The 21609-nt window shown below is 48.4% G+C and overlaps 1 protein-coding gene across 2 annotated transcripts in view; it reads right to left on the bottom strand.

The window, feature by feature from the left end:
• Positions 1-9048: 9048 nt before the first annotated feature.
• The window catches only part of Hunk (hormonally up-regulated Neu-associated kinase), a 100698-nt gene continuing 88137 nt past the window's right edge, over positions 9049-21609 (bottom strand). For both annotated transcript variants that reach the window (XM_046439102.2, XM_046439103.2), the window contains exons 9-11: positions 19879-19926; positions 14732-14912; positions 9049-12315 (exon numbers count right to left, since the gene is read on the bottom strand). In XM_046439102.2, coding sequence (XP_046295058.1) covers positions 11657-12315; positions 14732-14912; positions 19879-19926 — 888 coding nt within the window. In that variant the 3' untranslated portion in view covers positions 9049-11656. The remainder of the gene's footprint in view (positions 12316-14731; positions 14913-19878; positions 19927-21609) is intronic.

Raw genomic sequence — 21609 nt, 5'->3', positions numbered from 1 at the left:
CTCACGATGACAATAACAGACAACCCCAGGCAGGGGACATCCAATAAACAGAACACAAGCCAGTTCTTCTCAAGACTCTCAGGAAAAACAGTACAAGACCGACTAACTGCCCCAGACCACAAAACGTAGGAAGAAGACATGACAATCAACTGCAATGGGGTGTCCTGGATTAGATCCCGGGGCAGGAAAATCTCATGACATTCAAATAAAGTCTGGAGTTGCGTGCACACTAATCCCCAATGTCATTTGTTTGTTTGTTTGTTTGTTTTTGACAAATGTTACCATGGTTGGGTGAGATGTCAACAATGGAAGAAACTGGGGGAGGGGTATTCAAGAACTCTTTGAACTTTCTGTAACTTTTCTGTAAAAGTAAAATTATTCCAAAATAAAAAGTTCATTAAAAAAAGGTAAATTCTGTGTCAGCTTTCCACTAGTATAATACCTGAGAGCATCAACTTATAAAGAGAAAAAGGGTACGTGGCTCACAGTTTTAGGGGTTTTAGTCCTATTGCTTTGGGCCTGTGGAAGCAGATCATGATGGGATTGTGAGCTGAGTAAACCTTTCTCCTTGTAACTGGGAAGCTAAAGAGGAAGAGGAAAGGACTAGGACATCCCACAGACCTCCTTTAGGTCAAGGGATACCCCCAATGACCTAAAGATTTTCCACTAGGCCCCACCTGCTAAAACTTTCATGACCTCCCAGTGGTGCCAAGGCTGGGGACCAAGCCTTTACCTAGAGGTTTTTGGGGCCATTCAAGATCCAAACCACAGCAAACTCCAAGGTCAAAACAGAATCCCACAAAAGCATTTTGAAAGGTGGTAGTAGCAGGAAAACAGGTGTTCAGTCTCAAGGGGATGAACTCAACTCTAATTTCTGTTCTTGTGCTGTTGATGTGGGATTGGTCCTTCAAGAAAAAGGTGACTTTGTAAACTCCTTAATATCAATCAAGGCTGAGAACTCAGATTTCTGACTCTACACAATAGCATAATGTAGCCACACAGTACAGTAAGTAGTATTTCTATAGCACTCTCCTGTACTAGAAAGTTGAGCCTGGTATAAACTATTTAATTCTCACTTATACTCTTTCTCCAATCCCTATATGGCAGAGGGTTCCTGATTTGATGTCTTCCACTGCACGATGCTAAATAGCAATGGTGGAAAGAGAGTGGGTGTCAGGCCTTCCATCTGGAGGTTATAGGAAGACCTTTGCTAGCCTTTCATCTTTGGAAAGATGGTGGTGGAAGAACTGAGGGGAAATATGAATGGGCTAGATGTGGGGGTGATTTGGGAAATATGAATGGGCTAGATCAGGGCCAGTTGGAATCTGTGATGCCCTTCACCATAAGAAGGAGCTCAGAAAAGAGTCTCTGGGGAAATGAGATCACTGGTCTTAGACATCCTGCCTTGAATGTGGACTTTCTCTGGAATTTAATAAACGTGCCTAATGCCACAGGGTCCATTCTGTTTTGAGGATTCAGTTTTGGGGTCAGCAACATGTTGATAATCTGGGCTTTGCAAAGGAATCACAAACAACCTTAAGATTTTATAAACCCTCGGTATAGTACTTCCACAGTTAAGTGACCCTCAGTTGTTTCTCTGTTCATTTCTAAAAGTCTGTCAGGAGATCACCAGACCCTGAACTCCAGCGTTGGCCTTCCCTGGCCTGCCAAACCCTCTGCGTGGTCAGATGTGGATTCTTCTCCCATTTCAAAAGACCCTAAAGTTTCCACCCAAAAGGCCACTTCCTAAAATCTACTCCCTGGACATCTCAAGACTTCACTGAGTTAAATCCCCCACCATGCCCAAGGTGCCATGCCAGGTCCAAACCTGGGTAACTTTCAGACTTGGTGACAGCAGAAGGGCCCTTTACCACTGGAGTGGGTTGAATGGTGTCTCCCTCCAAATTCATGTCCATTAGAAAGTGGCCTTATTTGGACACAGTGTCACTGCAGATGCAATTAGTAAAGATGAGGTCATACTGGAGGAGGGTGGCCAATGTCCACCCATGAATGTCATTAGACACACACCAGGGAAAACACCGCATGACGATGGAGGCAGAGAACCCCAAGCACCACTGGGAACCACAGAAGCAGGAAGTGGCAAGGAAGGAGGCTCCCCCAGGAACCTCAGAGCCAGGGTGGCCCTGCTGGCATTTTGCTTTCAGACTTCTGGTCCCTAGAACGCAGGGGAATAAATTTCTGTGTTAAGCCACCAAGTTTACGGCGATTTGTTAGGGCAGACCTAAGACACAAATACAATGGAGACATCCTGCCACTCCTGGAGGCACTAAATACACATGCGGATGATGGCCAGGCCATATAATGTGACAAGGGGACTCTGATCCTTAGCTCTGCAGCCCTGAGCCAAACCTTTGCAGCAGTTGTCCTGGAACAGTCAGGACTTGGTCAAGGACCATCAGCTTCCCTAAGTTTTGCCCTCCTGCTTTCCAACCAGAAAGAAGCCAAATAAGTTCCCCAAACTAGTCACACACAATGTCCTGCTTCTGGCCGGGTTGCCTCTAGGCTCCTCCTGTCAGCAGGCTCCCCTCAGAGCACACTCTTCCTCTACACAAAGACATTGGGACAATGATACAGGCTTTACCATCCACAGCTGCCGTGCTCCGTCTGTCCTTGTGTCTCCGCCAAATGCAGGTGACGGTGGCCGACTCCCTTGCACAGTCAGGTCTGAGTGAACTCCTGTCTGTTCTCAGGGGATGGGCTTCATTATTTCTACACCTGGGGTTTGTGGGTGTGTTACGTTGCTAGGGCCACTATAATTAAATACTACAGATGAGGTGGCTTAAATGACAAATTTATTTTCTCACTGTTCTGAGGATGAGAAGTCCAAGATCCAGAAGTTGCTGGTTGGGTTCCTTCTGTGCCTCTCTCCTTGGCGGGCAGATGGCAGCCTTCTCACTGGGTCTTCACATGGGCCCTATTCTCTGACCTTGAATCCCTCGTGTGGATCTCTGTCATCCAAATTTCCAGTTGGGCTAGTTTAGGACCTATCCTAAGGACCTCATTTTAATTTAGTCACTTCTTTAAAGGACCTACCTCTAAACAAAGTCTGCGGCAGGAGGGGATAGGGTTTCAATATGAAATTGGGGAGACAAACTTCAGGCTATAAACAGTGGGGAAGTGACTAGGTCAGCTGGGGTAAGAGGGCATTGTGTGGATGCCATCTGGATTGGTTCCATGCCTCCTTGTGAAAACTCATTGTCCAGCTGATTGTGGACCCGGGTGGTCCGTGCACAGCACAGCTGGGAGCTTGGGCTGACAAGACTGAAATTGAGGATGACACACTCTTTCAAAGTCAGTTTCCTTTTACTTTACTGTGGAGCTTGGGTCTCCAGACACCAGCCTGATGAACAACTTGGTGTGTGGAGGGAGTGGCAAGGTGACTGTTCTGGCTTATCTGATGGTCAGCCTCATCTGGCCAAATCCCTACAGGCTCATCAAAGGAAACAATCAAATGCATTTAATAGAGGTTTTACCATACAACTGAGGTCCCTGATTCCTTAATTCTAGGGCAGTGAAGGGACCTATGTCAGAAGGATCTGTAAAGGATCTTAGTACCCAAAGTCAGGCCTTCCTTCTTTAAAAGAAATCACATATTTGAAAACTTATGCTCTGGATTATGGGAGTATATTCTTTTCCCTTAACTGCCCCTCCAGAAATCCACAAATGTAAGCCATATAATTCCTTTTAACATTTACTCTCAGTCCATTCATATATCCACCTATCAGTCCATTCATCTACCCAACCATCTATCCATCCACCCACCCAACCATCTCTCCATCTATCACCTACCCAACTATCCCTCCATCCATCCATCCACCCACTCACCCAACCATCCCTCCAGCTATACACCCATTCGACCATCCCTCCATCCATCATCCACCCAACCATCCCTTCATCCATCCACCCACTCACCCAACCATTCCTCCAGCTAGCCACCCACCCAACCATTCACCCATCCATCCATCCACCCACAGATACATCCATCCATTACCCACCCAACCCTCCATCCACCCATCATCCACCCAACCATTCATCCACTCACCCAACCATTTGTTCATCTATCCACCCACCCAAACATCCATTCACTCACCCACCCATCCACCCATCCATCTACCCACCCACCCATCCATCCATCCAATCATCCACCTATTCATATATCCATCTGACAATCCACAGGGACTCCTTTAATTCTAGGTTCTCCTGGGTTAGAAAGAAGAAAACTGAACTTGTAGACAGATGTTGCCACCAACAAACCATGAATTTTTCAGTATATCATTTCTCCATTCAAGGCCTCAAATGCAGCCTCAGTAAATGAGGGCAGTTGGACCTGGCCCCTGCTTCTTCAAATTATTCCCCCAAAGTCCCAAAGCAGACAGGATGATGAGGGTTGTACTCACAAAACTCACACTAATTTTACACCAGTACGTGTGACCCATTAGTTTTAAGGAAAATGGTTTTGTTGTTGAATTAGCAGAGTTACAAAAACCATGCTCAAGGAGCTGCACTGGGCTTCTCCAAACTCCTGGGGATCTAGGCCCAGAGGCGAGTAAACTCCAGAGTCCCTGTGGTTCTCTGACGTGGGCCTGACTGTTGTGAGAGAGCATGGCTCACGTAACTGAAGTGGCCGTGGGTGGGAGGGACACTGAATGGGCTATTTGGACGCTCTGACTCAGATGACACATTCATCTTTCAGCAGAGGGGGCGACTGTCCAGCCCGCAGCCCCACGTCACACAGTTGTGAGTAATGGTCATGATAAGTCTGGGAGCATCACTGGGCTCCACATCCACTCTAGGTTTCCCCTTGCTCCCCAGGACTCTCCCTTCTCATATGCAAATGAGCCATTTTGTTGTTGTTTTCCTTTCTTTTCTTTTCTTTTTCTTTTTTTTTTTTTTTAAGAATCCATTCTCAAAAGAGAAAATGGGCTTGAGATGGAAAAGAACTCAAAAAAACTGAACTGTACAGACAAGGCAGGAATGAATCTGAGAGTGTGAACTCAGTGGCAAAGGTGGACTCGTGAACCGGGCGGCCTCCCGAAGCCTCGCCATGCCAGCGGATGGCTGGAAATCCACCGCTGTGGTCTGAGTGTGTTCCCCAGCCTGCATGTTGAAGTTTAGTTTCACTGTGAGGCATTAGGAGTGGGGGAAGCTTAATCCAACTATGGTATTTAGAGGTGGGATCCTTGGGAGGTGACTTAAACTAGATAAGGCCATTGGGGTGCAGCCCCTTGGGTGACTACTATTGGTTTTATAGAAAGAGAGGCCAAGGATGTAGGAACACATGCACACTCCCTGTCTCTCATCACGTGATGCCTTGTGCCACCTTGACACTCTGCCAACAAGAAGCTTGTTTTGGCCTTGGGTCAGAACCCCGAGCTAAATAAATTTCTTTTCTTTATAAAGTTAACCTACCTTAGGTATTTCATTATAGTAATGAAAAACAGACTAATACATCTACCCAAAGCAACACAAGAGTGTTAAAGAGATAAGCCAGGCTCTCTGCCCACCTCCTCTTTCACTTAAGTCAAATCATTTTGCCAAACTCCTGACCTGTTCATTACTATTATTAACAGACCCTTCTGCGAGTCCAGAAAGCCAGCCCGTGGTCCCAGACACAATAAAAAGAGTTTTATCTCTCTCTGTCTCCAAGTGGTGAATTCCTAAAGTGATCATTTGTTCTGTGTGTTGATTGAGTCCTAGACAGAATTTTCTAAATGGAGAAAATATGACACGATACAGAGTTCTTGTGAAGATTAAATCAGGGTTAGCAAATCATAGCCTGGGAGCTGTAGAAGTCTGCTGTGATCTGTTTTAATGTCTACCAAAGATAAGAATGGGTTTCACATTTTTAAGTGGCTGTAGTATAAAAACTAAACTGAAAAAAAAAAAAAAAACCCACAGGAATATGCAACAGTCTGCATGGTGATCCTCTAGTCACTATCTGGTTCTCTGCAGAAAAAGTTTGCAGATCTCGGGGTCAAAGGAGGAAATATTCTTGAAAATAACTGGGACACTAAGCTTAGCACTCAGGGAACATAAATAAAAGGTCACTCCCCAAATAGGAAACTTTCTAAGAGTAATTTAGTTGTCAGAAAAGGGTAAATGTATTCAGCAGATCAAACTTCTAAGATATGTGGACTATGTAAATATTACTATTTGGCCTCCCCCCCCCCCCCAGGACAGCCTACTGGGGCTGCCATGACAAAATACCAGAGTCTGGGCGGCTTAGACAACAGAAATGTACTTTCTCACGGTTCTGGAGGCTGCCAATCACATCGGGTGCTGGCAGAGATTCTCCCGAGGCCTCTCTCCTCAGTTGGCAGACGGCTGGCTGCCTTCTCCCTCTGCCACCCCTGGTCTCTCCAGCGCCCTCTTTATCTCCTCTTACATGCACACTGGTCAGATCAGATTAGGTTCCACCCAAACAGCCTCACTTTAACGTGGCTGTTTAAATGCCCCATCTCCAAATACAGTGACGTTCTGAGGTACTGGGAGATAGGGCTTCAATGTATAAACTTGGGGAGGACACAACTCAGCCCCCAAACACACCCCTTAAACGAGACATTACAATTTCCCAACGCTAATCCCCTTATTTAAGAAAAGCGGCACCCACCAAGAGATGCTATAAATGGTGTCACGATGGGGCAAGGCCAGTCTAGTTGTAGGGTACCTTTAAATGTCAACTTTACCCTCTAAACATAGTGGCCACATATACACGGCAGGTATTTGTACCTTCCCTAAAGTGACAGAAATATCATCTGTATCCGAAATAGCCATTTGCTTTCCCCATTTCCTAGCCCGGAAGACGAGTTGCAGCCAATGAGCTGTGAGGGGAAGTGATATGGCCCTCACAGAGCACTCAGGGCTGGTGGGAAACTCCCCAGCTCTCCCTTTCTTGCTATAAGTGGCTGGAAGCAGCCAGGATCCCTGAGTCACCACAGACGGCTGCTTTGGAGTCAGTGAGCCTCATAAAAACTTCAGTAGGAAACAAATCTTCCTTGGGAAGGTCACAGAGATTCGGGGTTAAATATGTTACCTAAGAAAAGCCTGGTTGCCAGAGGGGAGAACAGAAACGAAGGGGTCACGGTCACGGGAAGGAGACCTGCCACGAATCCATCACCTGTTTTAGACAAGAAGCCTTGTTCTGGTGATAGGATGGCAGTCTATCCTTCTCCACCTGACTGTGGCCACAGGTCTAGGAAAAAATGAATTTTTGTCACCATATAGAGTTTACATATAAGTTAAAGCCTTTGCTTTCAAAATAGCTTTCAGGTCATTTTCTGAGTAGGGAATGCAAGCAGCTGAGGCCCTTGAATCAGAGCTATTAATTTTTTCACCAATAAGTAACAGTTTCCTGGCATCGTCCTTTCCACAATGTGCCATCCTGTCAACGTAAACCAGTCCACTCCAGTTGATCCCCAAGGCTGCTCCACATCAAGCTATTCTATGCCCCCAGATGTGGGTCCCCAAATGCCTTATTATCTGAACACCAGCTCAGATGTGGATACTTGGTGGGGGGGTGCAAAGCCTGAGATGCTCCTCATCTTCTCTCAAAGACCTCTGCTCCACCTCCCCAACTCCCCCTTCCTGGATGCCCACAGGCAGCAAATCCCAGGCATAACCGTGTGTTGCGGAAACACATCCACAGAAAAGAAGAACAAATATGTGCCCCATTTGTCTTTGGAACCAGATGTCTGAAAAGCTCCCTTGACAAAAAAAGCTGCCACAAATAATACACTCATTTACTACTCAGGAAACACGCTCCTTTCATTGAAAAGTGATGACATTAAATTGAACCAGCTCCCAGTACTGCTCTGAATTATTCTTACTGTGCCTATGGCACACGGAGGATGCTACAAAGAAAACAAACAAAATAACAGACTTCCAGACCCACCCCCCTAAAAAATACACCAGTCTTGCGTCCTTTATGAATTTGTCTAACTTTGTGATATGGCTGTATGCAAGAGATGTTTTATCGATTTCACCCAGTTAAACCCAATAGACTTAGAATGGCTAAAGTAGTAACAAGCTATCAAGAGGCTGCTGCTTACCTGGGAGCTCTCTCAAGGAAGACAAGAGTCCAGTAAGAGCTTCGATACCTGGTGATGGAGGGTGGAAAGAGTGGGATGTTCAAGAATCTGCACAATTAGGACAGTTATTCTCGAATTGTGCAGAATCACAAGAAGCTGCCCAATTTTGCACATAACTTAAAAATGAAGACTGGATCCTTGTAGAACCTCAGAAATTCTGTTGGAATGACAGCTTCATCTGCTGTCAACTTTACCCTCTAAACATAGTGGCCACATATAAATTTCTCTGTTCTTTGAGAGAAGAATATATGTTCCAGACCGGCTCTGATGCTAGCTCACTTGGGAACTCTGGGTGTCTTGAAACTACTGGGGCCCCCACTTCCTCTTCATTAAAAAAAAAAAAGGCTGTGATTGAACCAGAGATTCTCAGGTTTTCTTTCTGCTCTAAAATGTTGTGATTCTTACAAGAAAATATCAAAATTAGATACTGTTCCTTTATCTCGGCGTCAAATCCAGAGTGAGCTTTGTGTGGTAGAAATGGAGGCCTCTCCACTAAGCCTCATTTCATCACTGTAAAAGGGGTACGAGGCTTAAGCAAGCTGGTATGTGTGAAAAACGTCTTGTGCACAGTTAGGAATGAAGCAACGATTGGGACAATCCACCCAGCTAATCTAGAACCCCCTCAATCCCCTCCCATCATTCCCCACCCCAACCTTGAGCCAGGCCTGAAGGAAGGACAATATCCAGAAGCAATGTTCACAGACATCATTCTGCAAGTGCTGTTTTCTGAGTTGCCATGGGAAATCTTGACCCCTCAACACTGTAAAATGCTGATTCATCCTGAGCTGCCATCTGCAGTGTGTCAGTGACAGAGGCTTTTGTAGACATACCTGGTGCAGGTGAAATGTGGCTGGAACACTGGACTAGAAAATGCCCAGGATGATTCTGTTCTTTACAATCTTCTTATTTTAAGATGTATGAGCAAATAAAGAAGCCGTCATAGTGAGGAAAAAGTGTATTTCACAGTCATTATAAAAGTACATATATTTAACAGTGGTGACATAAACTTACTTATGACCAAATCATACAATTACAATGGACTTTTCCTCCAAGACTTTGTGACCAGTTGACAGTTCAGTCATTCCCATCAGTAGCTACTGAAATCACAGGCACAGACTGAGGGGGGACAGTCATGGGTCAAACAGACAACACACTTTGTACTTACCAAAGGGATAGTCAAGTTTTCCATATAAATATAATAATATAATAAAGAATTTAACATTTCTTCTTTCACTTGGTTTCATAGATTTGCCGGGTGCTCACACACACACCAAAAAATACAGCTATTCCCTTTCCTCTCACTGGGTTCAGAGTAAACCTGAGTTCAGAGTCCAAGTTACCAGCGGCAACGCGATTCAGCTAGCGGTAGACATCTGCGGCCTTTCTTGAAGTGTGAGAAGAAGGGGAAACATGTTTCTCACACACTAACAACGACACAAAAGCACACACATGTGCGAGGAAAGTAAAATGCAAGAAAGAGACACAGGGGCTACAACAAGTTCACAACACACAGGTCGGTGTCCGCCATCTTGCAGAGCAAAGCGCTTGCAACTGGAAGCCATCTTTAAAAAAGGATCCTTCACCACCAGAAAGTCCACTTTTCATGTCAGATGGCTGGAGGTTCTGCCAGATGATTCTTTTCTTCTCTCCACTTATAAAGTTCTATTTTCAATGTGAAGTTTGGAACCCAGTCTGAAGCACATAAAGGAATAACACCAGCAGCCAGGATCCTGACCTCTTCCTAACATGCCCTAGAGCTGGAGGGAGCCCCTCGAGAGGGATTAGGCAGCCCTGGGTCTTGCTTAGGTCTGCCCAGACTGGGGCATCTCAGTGGCTTCCAGCAACAGCCAATGTCTGTTTTCTCCTTGCTCAGTAAGAGTCATGAGGGGCCAGAGGAAGTCTCCACCAGGAAACGAGAAAATGGTAAAGGTCAATCTCACCACTTTCTGGTTCAGGGTTAGCTGCAGGAAAATGAAGGCTGGCTTTGCGACTCTCAAGGGACGGGCCTATTTTGGAATCACTGGAATCAATGGACTGAGATGACTACCAGGAGGTGGCCAAGCAGTGGTGGATGGTCACTTTTCGCACTAGTCGAAAAGTCAGAGACTCTAGGCTGTTCTGTAACCCTGTCTCCTAAACTAACTGATATTCAGCCTGGGCTGACTTTCCCTTGCAATTCTGCTCACGACTGAGTCCCCTGCCGAGTGCCAGGACCCAGTTCCCACGTGGAGACAGCCTCCGTCAGGCTCCAGCTGGACATGGTCAGACAACACTGGGGGGGCCACAAAATGCACACACACAGGGACGGCACAGTCACGAGACGGGAAACGCGTCTTTGGTTTGATCCTTGGCAAAAGGTGTGAAAACACAACACGAACTGAAACCCTGTTGGAAGGATGCTGCTTCCCTCAAGGAAGAAGCTGTCCTGTGTCTGAGCAGGCTCCTGAAAGCCTCTTCACGGCTCACAGCTAACCAGCTCAGCTCTAACCCGCACAAGTTTTCTGGGCAACCTAAAAACTGGTACCTTCTTGTTGAATTCTGCCACCACATCCTTTCTCTGTCTCTAAAGAACCAACTGTCACCGTGTTCTACGCCTTCCGGAAGGATCAAGGTTCTGTGGATGCAATGGGATGAAGACAGGCTGGCTGGGTCCTGCCCCCTCTTGCAGGCCATCGCGGTCCCACACCACAAAAGACACCACCCCAGCCAGCCCTCCACGCTGAATCCTCTCATGAAGACATTAACTTGGTGGAACTGCTTTTCATCTCTCCATCTGGGCTTTTAAAAATTATGCAATATTGATTTATCAACATGATATAAAGAAAAATCTCTTTGGACAAGATCATTCAACCATCAGAAAGTTTTGACCAAATAAAATTAAAACCTGCCTAAAAACTCTGCTTGGGAATGAGTGTTTCTGTCAGTCTTTTCCTTCTAGAGTTCATACTGTTGGGTTCCATCCTAATCTGAGGCTCTGCCCCGTCTTCCTCTGGGGTTCCTAGGGCCCGGTGCTCCTGGTCACAGCTTCTGCTAGGTTGTAGGGATTGGATGCTAGGAACAGGTTCTGGATGAATGACCTTGTGACACTACTGGTCCCCGTGAGACTGTGACCCACAGCTGAACAGAGAGCAATCCACTGGGAGGCATGCATGTAGCACAGAGTGAAGAAAGATCTGGTAACAGTCTATAGATCTGAGTGGCCCAGAAGGTCAGAGTGTGGTTTTCGGCCCCGAGTCCAGCAGGGGTACACGGAGGAGGCTTGGTGAGTGGGCGGGAGGAAGGAGGGTCTGAGACTGGAATTGGAATGGGCTGCCTCTGTAGCTGACCCTCCTAGTGATTTCTCGCACCTCGGGGGTCCCTAAGCAAGGCTGGGTGGTGCAGGCTTTGGGTCTGTGGATTTCGGCTGATCCACAGGTGAGATACTGCAGGGCAGAGTGGATGAGGCCATGGAGGACGCTTCTGCGAGGTCTTGGTTCACGTCCTGGCAGACGTGTGGAGCCCTGTTCCATTGCTTTCCTTGCAGAGGCTCAGAATCTCACGGACCCAGGTTAACACTGGCCCTTGACCCCGTCAGCCATGTCAAAAGAAAGACTTGCGGGGGCTGTGGGCTGCAGCGGGGGCATGCTGGCCTCCAGGGGCCTCTCTGCACAAGGCTGCAGGCTCTGGTGCCGCTTCCTCAGCATCTGTCCAATGCCCATCATGGGGAACCTGCCCCGGCTCTTCACACAGTTGGGGCTCCCCAGAGGCTGAGTGTGACCGTTGCTGGGAACTGGAGGTGGGGAATACACGCCCTCCTCCTTGGGTGGGCTGTTCTTATCTTCATGAGCAAAGGAGACCAGAGTGTGATGCAAAGGAGTCTGCAGAGGTGACGTGCTTGCAGACAGCAGCCCTGGGGACAGAGTCCTCTCACTGGAATTCCTGCGAGCCAGGCTCACAGGTGAGTTCAGAATCCTATAGTGATGGGAAGGGGACAGCAGTTCTATGTGGTCGTCATGGTCCACAGACTCGAAGGAGCGCACCATGTCCAGCATCAGGGGATCTTCCTTTGGCGGGATGCTGGCGCTCCCAGGCCCTTGCTGATGGGGCTCCGGCTTCTTTAAAATCCTGGGGGTTCTGGGGGGTGGGATGGGGATGAACTCCATGGAGGAAGAAGCCACACAATTGGAATCAGTGGTTTTGCGGAAAATGTTTCGACAGCCGAAGGAATCTGCACACCCAGAAAACAAAACCATTAAGACAGCCACAGAGACGAGGACGTGGCCCCTCTCCCGCCTGCACTGCCCCCCAGTCTGGCTGAGACGCTGAGCACGTGGGGGGCAGGAGGAAGAGGAAGCAAAGGACTCAGCCACGGCATCTGATTGTCCCACAGAGGCCGTGACAGTCCTTCTAGGATGCAGGAAACAGAAGGCTGGTGACGGAGGCCCCAGCTTAACATCTTGCTCCCCTTTTGGTGGCTTAAAATTCTAGACCCTGTCAAAGGACTTCTGAATTAAAAAGGTGCACCAGCTGACGGGACAAGCCTGGAACTTGTGGAAACGCAGGAAGCGTGGCTCACTGAGCACCACAAACCTGGTCCTCAGACACTGACATGGGAAAGACTATTTCCCCGTGTATATTTTTAGAAAATTTATCATGGTAAAAAATATACAGCAGAAAATGTATCATCTCAATCACCTTTTAGATACAGTTCAGTAACGTTAAGGACACTCGCATTGTTGTGCCACCAATCCCCATGAGCCATTTTCACCTTGCAGATCTAATCCTCTGTGTCCAGGGTGAACGGGGACTCCTCGTTCTCTCCTCCACCCCTGGTAACCATTCTACCATCTGCCTCTGCACACCTGACCACTTGAGGAATCTCCTGTGCGGAGCATCTGTTCTTCTAGGACTGGCTCACTCCACTTAGCCTCGTGTCCTCAGGGGCCACCCACGCTGCAGCATGTGTCAGGACTTCCCTCCTTCATGGCTCCCTCATGACTCTGATCCCCACGAAGCCTCAGCCCATTCTGAACAGGGTAGTCCATCCACCAGCCAGTCCCCGCATTTTCCATCTCAAGTCGGCACAGACTATGCCAGAGAAGAGAGGGATCCCTCCCCCACCAGAGTTGGAGCCGAGGGAAATAAAGCCAAGTTCCTGCTCCGTGGTAGCGTCTTTCTTCTACGTAACCGTCTGCAGGCTCTGCGGAGGCCTAGCTGCAGGTGCCAGCTGCTGCCCATGGGGAGAGATGTGGGGAGCAGCGGAGGGCACTGTATTCCTCCTTGCCTCCCATAAATAAACCCACAGACACCAAAATAAATCTCCTCCTAGATGCACACGGCCCTGAGGCCCATCAGCAGGAAGGAGTCGGGTTTTGTTCATCACGGAGGCCTCCAGTGCTACCAGCTGGCCCGAGAACACGGTCTCCCTGCAAGGAGTGTTGCTGCTCTGCACCAAGAAGGCAGGCGGCTTTGGGCAGGGCCAGGACAGTGGCTGCAGTCATCCATGAGTCCCACTACTGCCCAGCAAGCCTCAGTTGACCTCAGCTGGCTATGGCCCTCGCTGAATTTTGGTTTCTTCACATTTGAAACAAAAGGATTAGAGAGTGTGACCTCTATATCCTCTTGGTAACAGAAATCTCTCCTTCCCCTCATGGCTGTGAGTCAGGAGGCCCCTGGCTCCTGTGTCCCTGCTCTTAGCATCTCCCAGTGTGTTAAGCCCACACCTGCTGAGCTCTCCTACTTCCTCCCACGCCCATCTAAAGGTTGAAGACCCACATTTATTATTTATCTGCAATGGGCTGGATTCCAAACCAAGCAGAGGCCTACATGTGTATCTCACTTTATCTACCAGGTAGCTCTAACAGATGGGAGCTGTTATAGGGAAGGACACCAGTGAGGACCCAGGGTCTGTGAGCAGCAGAGCTGGGCTTTGAACTCAGGTCCGAGCATCCTACCTCTACCAGTAGCCCAGACTCAGTCACACTGCCATGCCTCCCTGGGGCCACTTTTCTGATAAAGGTTCCAACAAAACCATGTCCCAGTCTAGGCTTCCGCCTGCCACTCTCTGCTCCATCTCTGTTCTTGCACCCTGATCTCTGCTCCCGCAGCCCAGTCTCTTCTGCAATACTATGCACCATCCCTGGCTCCGGACACCATGTGTTCTCCACAGCCCCACTTCTGACCAGCATACCTATCCCTACACCCCATTCTCTACTCCGTAATGCCTTATAGCCTCACCTCTCATCCCACAGAACCATACATCCCAATCTCCACTCCTAGAATACCTTGACCCTAATCTCTGCTCCTGTAGCCCCATGTGCCCCACTCTCTGTGCCCACAGTACCACACCCTCCGACACCTGCTCCCACAATACCATACCCCAGCCTCTGCTCCTGCAATACCATTTGCCCCAATCTCTGTTTCTATATTGGCCCGAACCCTGTTTTCTCAATCCTTCCTGTACGGGTGGCTAATCCCCCGTGGCTTGGCCCTCGACTGTTCTCCCGTTGCCTCAAACATGGGACAGCTGCTTTCCCAAGGGCACAATAATCATCTCTGTCCTGGGCCTGCACCGCCACCCGTGAGGGGAGCACAGGGGACTCACAGCTCCACATGAGTGCCGAGAGCGGCCCCAGCTGAGCTACCTTTGTCGGGGAAGCCAGACTTGGAAGCCTTGCGGTCCTTGAGCAGCGCCTTGGTGTTCTGGATCTGCGTGACAAGCGAGGCGGAAGGCTGTCTGTACGAGGGCGGGTTCTTGTCCATCTTCTTGGCAAATGGCCGGTGAAGAAGATCCCCTCGTTTTTCTTGTTCTTTGGGCTTTTTGTCCTTCAAATCAGAAGCAGACATACATGCTCAGACACACAGTGGGATTCCTCTTTGGAAAACCAACCAAGGAGACTGGAGAATCTCCGCTCTTCCCGCTGTGTGCTTTCAAGGGCATGTTGAATGAGGGAAGGACTGAGGCCCAGGATCAGCCAATACCGGGGCCTGCGTCCCTCTGCCTGGGCAACAAGGGCCCTCGCCTGTCTCCAGCTCCCTGGCACTGTGACATTTCGAGGTGTCCCAGCGAGGGTGAGGAGGCCTGTTATCCTGGCACAAGCTGAAGGAGCCAGAGCGAAGCAGATCAGGACTTGTGGGAACCTCCCATCTGCATTTAAAGTGGCGCCCTGGGATTCTGCACACAGGGGCAGCTTTGCAGGTTGAGGTACAGCTGCTTTCATCTTAATGCCAGGTCCTGTTTGTACAATCAAGCCAAGGAGGCCCTCAGGACAACGGGGCAACTATGCAGCCCCATGGGGTCCTGGGGCGGGGGACTCAGGCCCTTTGCGCCCTCAAGCATGTGAGCACTTACTTGAGAATCTAAAGCTTGCATGTGCATCACCATGTGCTCTACATTTTACCCATATGCAACTAGATTATCATCCTTCCGATGGGAGAGAATTTGACTATTTGATGTATCTTTAGCTCCACAGCCGCGGCCATAAAACTAGGCACTTAGAGAAAGCATAATAAATAGTTATTGAAATTTTTTTGAAAAAGGTCAGCAGAGGCTGAGCTGATTAAAATTAATCAAGTTCAAGTTTCTGGGAAGGATGATGCCACTAAGAAGAAGCTTGATGTTTACTGTTAAACACACAGTGGCATTCCTGACCTCGCCCCGGCTGAGGGAAAAAGACATATTGCCACGTTTTTGCCTCCAACTTCAAGAGCATTTGCAATTCAAGAGAGCTCATCTATTTTTCATTTCTGTTACTGAAAAGCTTCTCAAGGAAACTTCTGCGCTTTTATAAAAGTGCCTTTCCAATAAGGACTTTTAGCGCCTTTGCAGAGCAGGCAAGTTTTTCGTGGGAAAGAACAACAGGGGACAAAGAACCTTCAGAGCCCCTTGGAGGGACAGGAGATCCCTAAGGATCTAACCCTTAGCCAAAGTGGCTTGTCCCCGTTGGAGGGGCAAGGTGGGACCAAAGGAGAGGTGAAACTTCTTCAGCACCATAACTGTCACCACCGGCCTTGGACGGGGACACACACAGCCGTGTGCTGCACCAAGCGTGACCTGCAATGAGCAGACTGTTAGTCCCTTTAGAAACAAGGAAATGGCCTGGGTGGCTAAATAATTCACCAAGAGCAGGCTGAACATGGAGATTGCCAAAACCCTGAAGTGGGCGCTGTGATGGCCTCACTCCACACAGCCTGCAAGTCCTGGGGTGGGTCGGGCGATGCCAGGGGTGCAGAGAAAGCCGCATGCAGCGGTGCCCAGAGGCAGGCAGCCGGCTCCCGAGAGCCACACGCATGCCTGGGAGAGGCATATGCTCTGGGTCTCCATCTGGTGCTATGGTTTGAATGTCCCCTCCATACCCATGCTCAAATTTAATTGCCACTGTCTCAGTATTAAGAGGTGGGACCTTTAAAAGGTGATCCGGTCAGAGGCACTATCCTCCTGCCTGGATCACGGTCGTGACTGCAGGAGTGGGTTAATTATGGCTGCAGCAGGTTAGTTAACCTGCGAGTGGGTTAGTTATCACAGGAGTGGCGTAGTTGTCTGTTGCAGGAGTGGGCTCCTAATGAAGGATGAGTGCATTCAGCTGTTTTCCTCTGTCTCTTGGAAACACTTCATAACCACCTGACGCCCTCCACGCGGCACAGTGTGGCGCAGAGGCCCTCACCAGATGCTGGACCAAGCTCTGAGACGTCCCAACCTCCAGAAATGTAAGGAATACATCTCTGTTCTTTAACAACGACCAAGTCTCTGGTGTTCTGTCATAGCAGCAGAAAATGGATTAAGATACGGGGGAAGCTACCAAGGGGACCATGTGCTCCAGGTCACCCTGGTCAAGGCCAGCAGAGGACAATCGCAATTTTTAATTGTTTTCTGCTCCTTTGTTTCCATGAAACAAGAACAGGCCTCCTCTAAGGCAGAGGAGAACAACCTTTCACACACACATCCCTACCCAGGATCCTAGGGGACACGACTGGTCCGACCTGAAAAGTCGGGCAGAACTTCTTCCTTTTGCTCTGTTCTCTCTGTTTTTATATGAAACTCACCATTTTTACTTTAAGAAGGAAAAAACCCCAAATGTACTTTTGTGATATGTTTTTGAAACAATACTTGATAGAAAAGATCAAACTACATTCACCCTTTTGGAGACTGTTTTTTAAAATGATCAGCAAAGCCTCCCTCAAGCTGTTCTGTGTCCCCATGACTAGAGAGCTGCTGGCAGTGACAAGGGTCCAGTTCAGCTAATTTCCGACCCTCCTGGGGTCTCAAAAGCTTAAAGCTCAATCAAAACATTTATGGGGTCAGCATCGCCATCCGGATCGAGTTCAGTAGCACCGAGAGGCATCCAAGGCGTGAGAGTTTGCTCTGGAAGGAGACCAAGGTTGGCCTGGGAGACCAAAATTCTCCTGTAACCAAGGGATGTGTGACCACAAGCAGAAAGACCTCTACAGCAGCAGAAGGAAGGGCAACTGCACTGCCCGACAGAAAACTCTGGGAAACCCGGCTAAGGCCACTCTTGCTGCACTTGACCCCAGGATCCTGCACCCTGGCATTTCCTCTCCCACCCCCCAGAACATCCTTCCCCAGGCTAAACAAAATCAGTGGTTTCATAGTAACCGGTTTCTAGGAAAAGTGAAGAAGAATTCACTGCTGACCACTCCCCGAGGGGGACAAACCCTGCATCAGCCCATGCAGAAGGGTCAACTGCCCAGAGTCAACGTGTTTGTTTACAACCAGCTGAGCCCACTGCCCTCCGAGCAGGTTACCAAATGCAACGAGCGCCCAATTATACCTTTGCATCTGCATGGCCTACTTTCTCCAGAAGAAACTTCCTAGGGAGCAGGATGCTAAACTGCCTTATGTAACAGGAAAAGATCTTCAGAGGGACTAATTACACTCCCCCTTTCACATGCATGCTCCCTACCCAGCAGTGCTGCAGCCTGTGGTGACCTGGCTTCCCTCCATTCTCCCTGGACTTGCTCCCCAGCACCCACGAGGGCCTGGGGGCCGGCAAAGGGCTTCAAGCTCTTGGCTCTGAGAACATCTTCTTTGCACCCCCATGGCAGATCAGAGAAGCCCCAGATGCGAGCCACACACAATACAGCTTCTCACTTTCTAGAAACTGTTTGCACCCTCTAGAAATGTGCATGGACATCTACGAAACTGAATGATTGGGAAATATGGGCCCATAAAGGATTATCTGTCCCTGACTCTTCTAGTGTCTTGTATTATTTCATGGGGAAAAGGAAATGGGGGTGATGGTCCCCTGGGCTTCTAGAGGAAGACCTGCAGCCAGTGAGAGGAGGAGGCCCAGTCCTCCGCCTCTGAGGTCTGAGCTCCAGAGAGGTGGCCCCCTTGGACTCTTCCCCTACAGCAGTGCCACTGGGGGCGTGCAGCCATTTTGTAACGACTCTAGGCTTCTGAAACTCCCAGGATCCCAGCCATGGCGGCAGCTGGGAGGTCTGGAAATCTAGAACCTATCCCTGGTCCTCTCTATAATTTGCTGGGTGACCCTGGGGCAAGTCACTTCACCTTGAGGGAAGTGTTTCCCAGTCTGCAACAGAAAATTGGTCCCGCCCCGCTCGGTGAGAATAAGCAAGAATCCCCACGACACCTGCTTCACTGTCTGAACAGCAAAGGCACCGACTTAAGACGACTTAAGACGGATGGATGCTCGGAGCCTCCCATCACCCCAGGCTGGGGAGGAGCTGCTGCCTGGGAAACTGAAAACAGGCTACAACAGCGCTTCTGGCAGCAGCGCCCTGTGGGCTGAAGGCGGCCAAAGCTGCCTTCCTGAGTGACTATAAGGTCCAGCTCACCAGGGGCTTTTCTGGAGCTTTCTGACGGGCAGCCTCAACCAGCTGTTGGAGCAACAGAACCAGATGTGACCACTACCACCTGGGATGGTGGCATCGGCTGGTTGGTTTTGATTCCTTGCTGCCCATCACGTAATGGAAAGCATGGTTTTGCCACAGGGAAAAAAAAGCAAGAGTGAATTCATAAAAGGGACTTTGGATATAAATTAGGCCACGGAGCCTAATTTAACAAACCCCACTCCATATACAGTAAACAGGCATGAACAGCTGGGTGTGTGGTCATGCAAGACAATGAAACTATCTCAGCTCAGCATAGAAAGCACCGATCTAATCTGAGGGGACTCAGATAAACCCACCCACAACAGGTTAATCCTGGATAAGGACAGGCATGCAGAGTGTCTGTTGCCCTGGGCAGAGACTGAGCAATTGGTAGGGACCCTTATGTGATGGTTAATTTCATGTGTTAATTTGGCTAAGTCAAGTTTGGTACCCAGCTATTCAGTCAAACACCAGACTAGATGTTCCTGCAAAGGCAGTTTTAAGATGTGTTAACACTTGAATCAGCAGATATTAAGCAAAGAGATCACCCTCCATAATGTGGGTGGGTCTCATCCAATCAATTGAAGGTCTTAAGAAAAAAAAAAAAAGAGATCTTCTGGAAAAAGAAATTCTGTTTCTAGATGCCTTTGGACTTGAAACTCAGCACCAACTCTCCTAGGTCTCAGGCCTGTTGACCTGCTCTGCAGATATCAAACTGGCCAGGCCAGAATCACATGAACCAATTCTTTAAAATACATCTCAATTTCTCTCTCTCTCCCCCTCCCTCCCTCTCTCTCTCCCTCCATCTCTATCTCTATCTCTCTGTGTGTGTGTGTGTGTGTGTGAGAGAGAGAGAGAGAGAGAGAGAGAGAGAGAGAGAAAGATGTGTCTGCCTCTCAGGGGAGCTTGACTAATTACTCAGAATCCACCATGCTCTTACCTGCACAGTATGCAATTCAAGGTCTCTTGTCCAGGTGTCCAGGGAGGCCTGTAAAGAGCAGCATTTTTCAGGAATTGAAGCAGCTGTAACTGCTATTTATTCCCTAAACCCTCCCCACTACAACTTCCCCTATAGCTCTGATTGAATATTATTCATTTCAACGTTTATAGAAAAAAAAATTTAAATCTCTAAGTCATAGTGGCAGTAGGCAGCAGATGTCCTCATTCACGTGCTGGAAAAATTGTTTAGGTAAACTTTTTTTTTTTTACATTTTTTATATAATTTTTATTAAATTTAGAAATTGTCAAACAGCTTGGGTTTGAATCTTAGCTCTGTCATATTTCATCTGTATAATGTTAGTCAAGTTTCTTTCTTCTTTAAAATTTTTTCTTTATGAGTTACACATGACAGTATAGTGAGGTAAACTTTTTATTAAAAGCTGAGACTAAGAACAAGAGGGCTCTGAAAAGAGGTAAGCAGCTCATTTCTTAAACAGCAAAAATACTCCCCAGGAATGGTGGCCAGGTCGAGAACCAGAACCTAGCCAGCAGCTGGGAGGGTCTCCCCATGTCTTCTCCCAGCCTCTCTGTCCCCAGAAGGAATTACCAACCTGAGCTCCAACGGCGCAGCTTGTTTGACCTGGTTCCGAACTTTACTTTAAGAAGTTATATAGACTTGAAGTGAACACGAAGTGAACGTTTAATTATTTACCTTTAAACTTAGAGTGCATGTTGAGAGTTCAATTACACTCTCTCAAAATTTACATGTTCAAGTTCTCACCCCCAGGATCCCAGAATTTGGTCTTATTTGGACGTAGGACTTTTATAGAGATAATCAAGTTAAAATGGGGTTATTAGGGTGGACCCTGATGCCATCTGAGTGGGGTCCTCATAAGAAGGGGAGGACCCCATGGGAGAGACCATAGTGGCCATGTACGATCCAAGGAATGCCCAAGATGGCCAGCAGGTCTTGGAGCTTGACGGAGGGAGAGAGGCCCAGAGCAGATCCCCCTTGCAGCCCTCAGGAGGAACCAACCCAACCCACACCTTGATCTTGGCCTCCCAGCCTCTAGAACGAGAGGCAATACATTTCGGCCCAGTGGAGGTATTTGTCACAGCAGCTGGATCACAATAAGCCCTTCCCCTCCCTCCTGCACAATTTTTCTTCCAAAACCCCAGTGTCGCATGGTAGAGAAGACCTCCTACTTCTGTTTCACGTTTTCTATAAAGCAACACTACTTTTTAAAAAAAAAAAAAAAAAAAACAAGACTGACTTTGGGCTCCACACAGCTTTCACAGCCAGTTAAAAAAAAATGCTGCCTTCAGCCCCTCCTCAACCTAAGTTCTGTCCTGCACAGCCCCCTTTTGAGGAAGAGGGTCCCTCAGGCACACACACACACACACACACACACAGGTGTTTTCAGGTGAAATACGTGTCCCACTTTTACAAATACAATCTCTGCCTTCCACAAGAAGAAATAGAAGGGTAAGTCTTCACATCACAGCATTGGAATCCCAAGGGGGAAGTTTTTTTAAATTCAATTCAGCTCATTTGCCTCCTAGGAGAAAAAGAACTGGAATGAATAGGAAAGAAGAGGCCATTCTTGTACTCAGGGACAGAGCCTGATGACATCCTTGGGGGACATGGACCCTGAGTCACACCCCAGTCACCTGCACACGACCTGCAACTTCAGTCCACCACGCTCCCTGTCCCCCTGCCCTGCCCCCTGCC

This window comes from Marmota monax, unplaced genomic scaffold, assembly GCF_021218885.2.
Source record: "Marmota monax isolate L192 unplaced genomic scaffold, Marmota_monax_Labrador192_F-V1.1 WCK01_AAM20220418_F8-fsc00125, whole genome shotgun sequence".
Classification (NCBI taxonomy): Eukaryota; Metazoa; Chordata; class Mammalia; order Rodentia; family Sciuridae; genus Marmota; species Marmota monax.
Note: the sequence above shows the minus strand (reverse complement) of the source record. Positions and strands in the feature narration are given on the sequence as shown.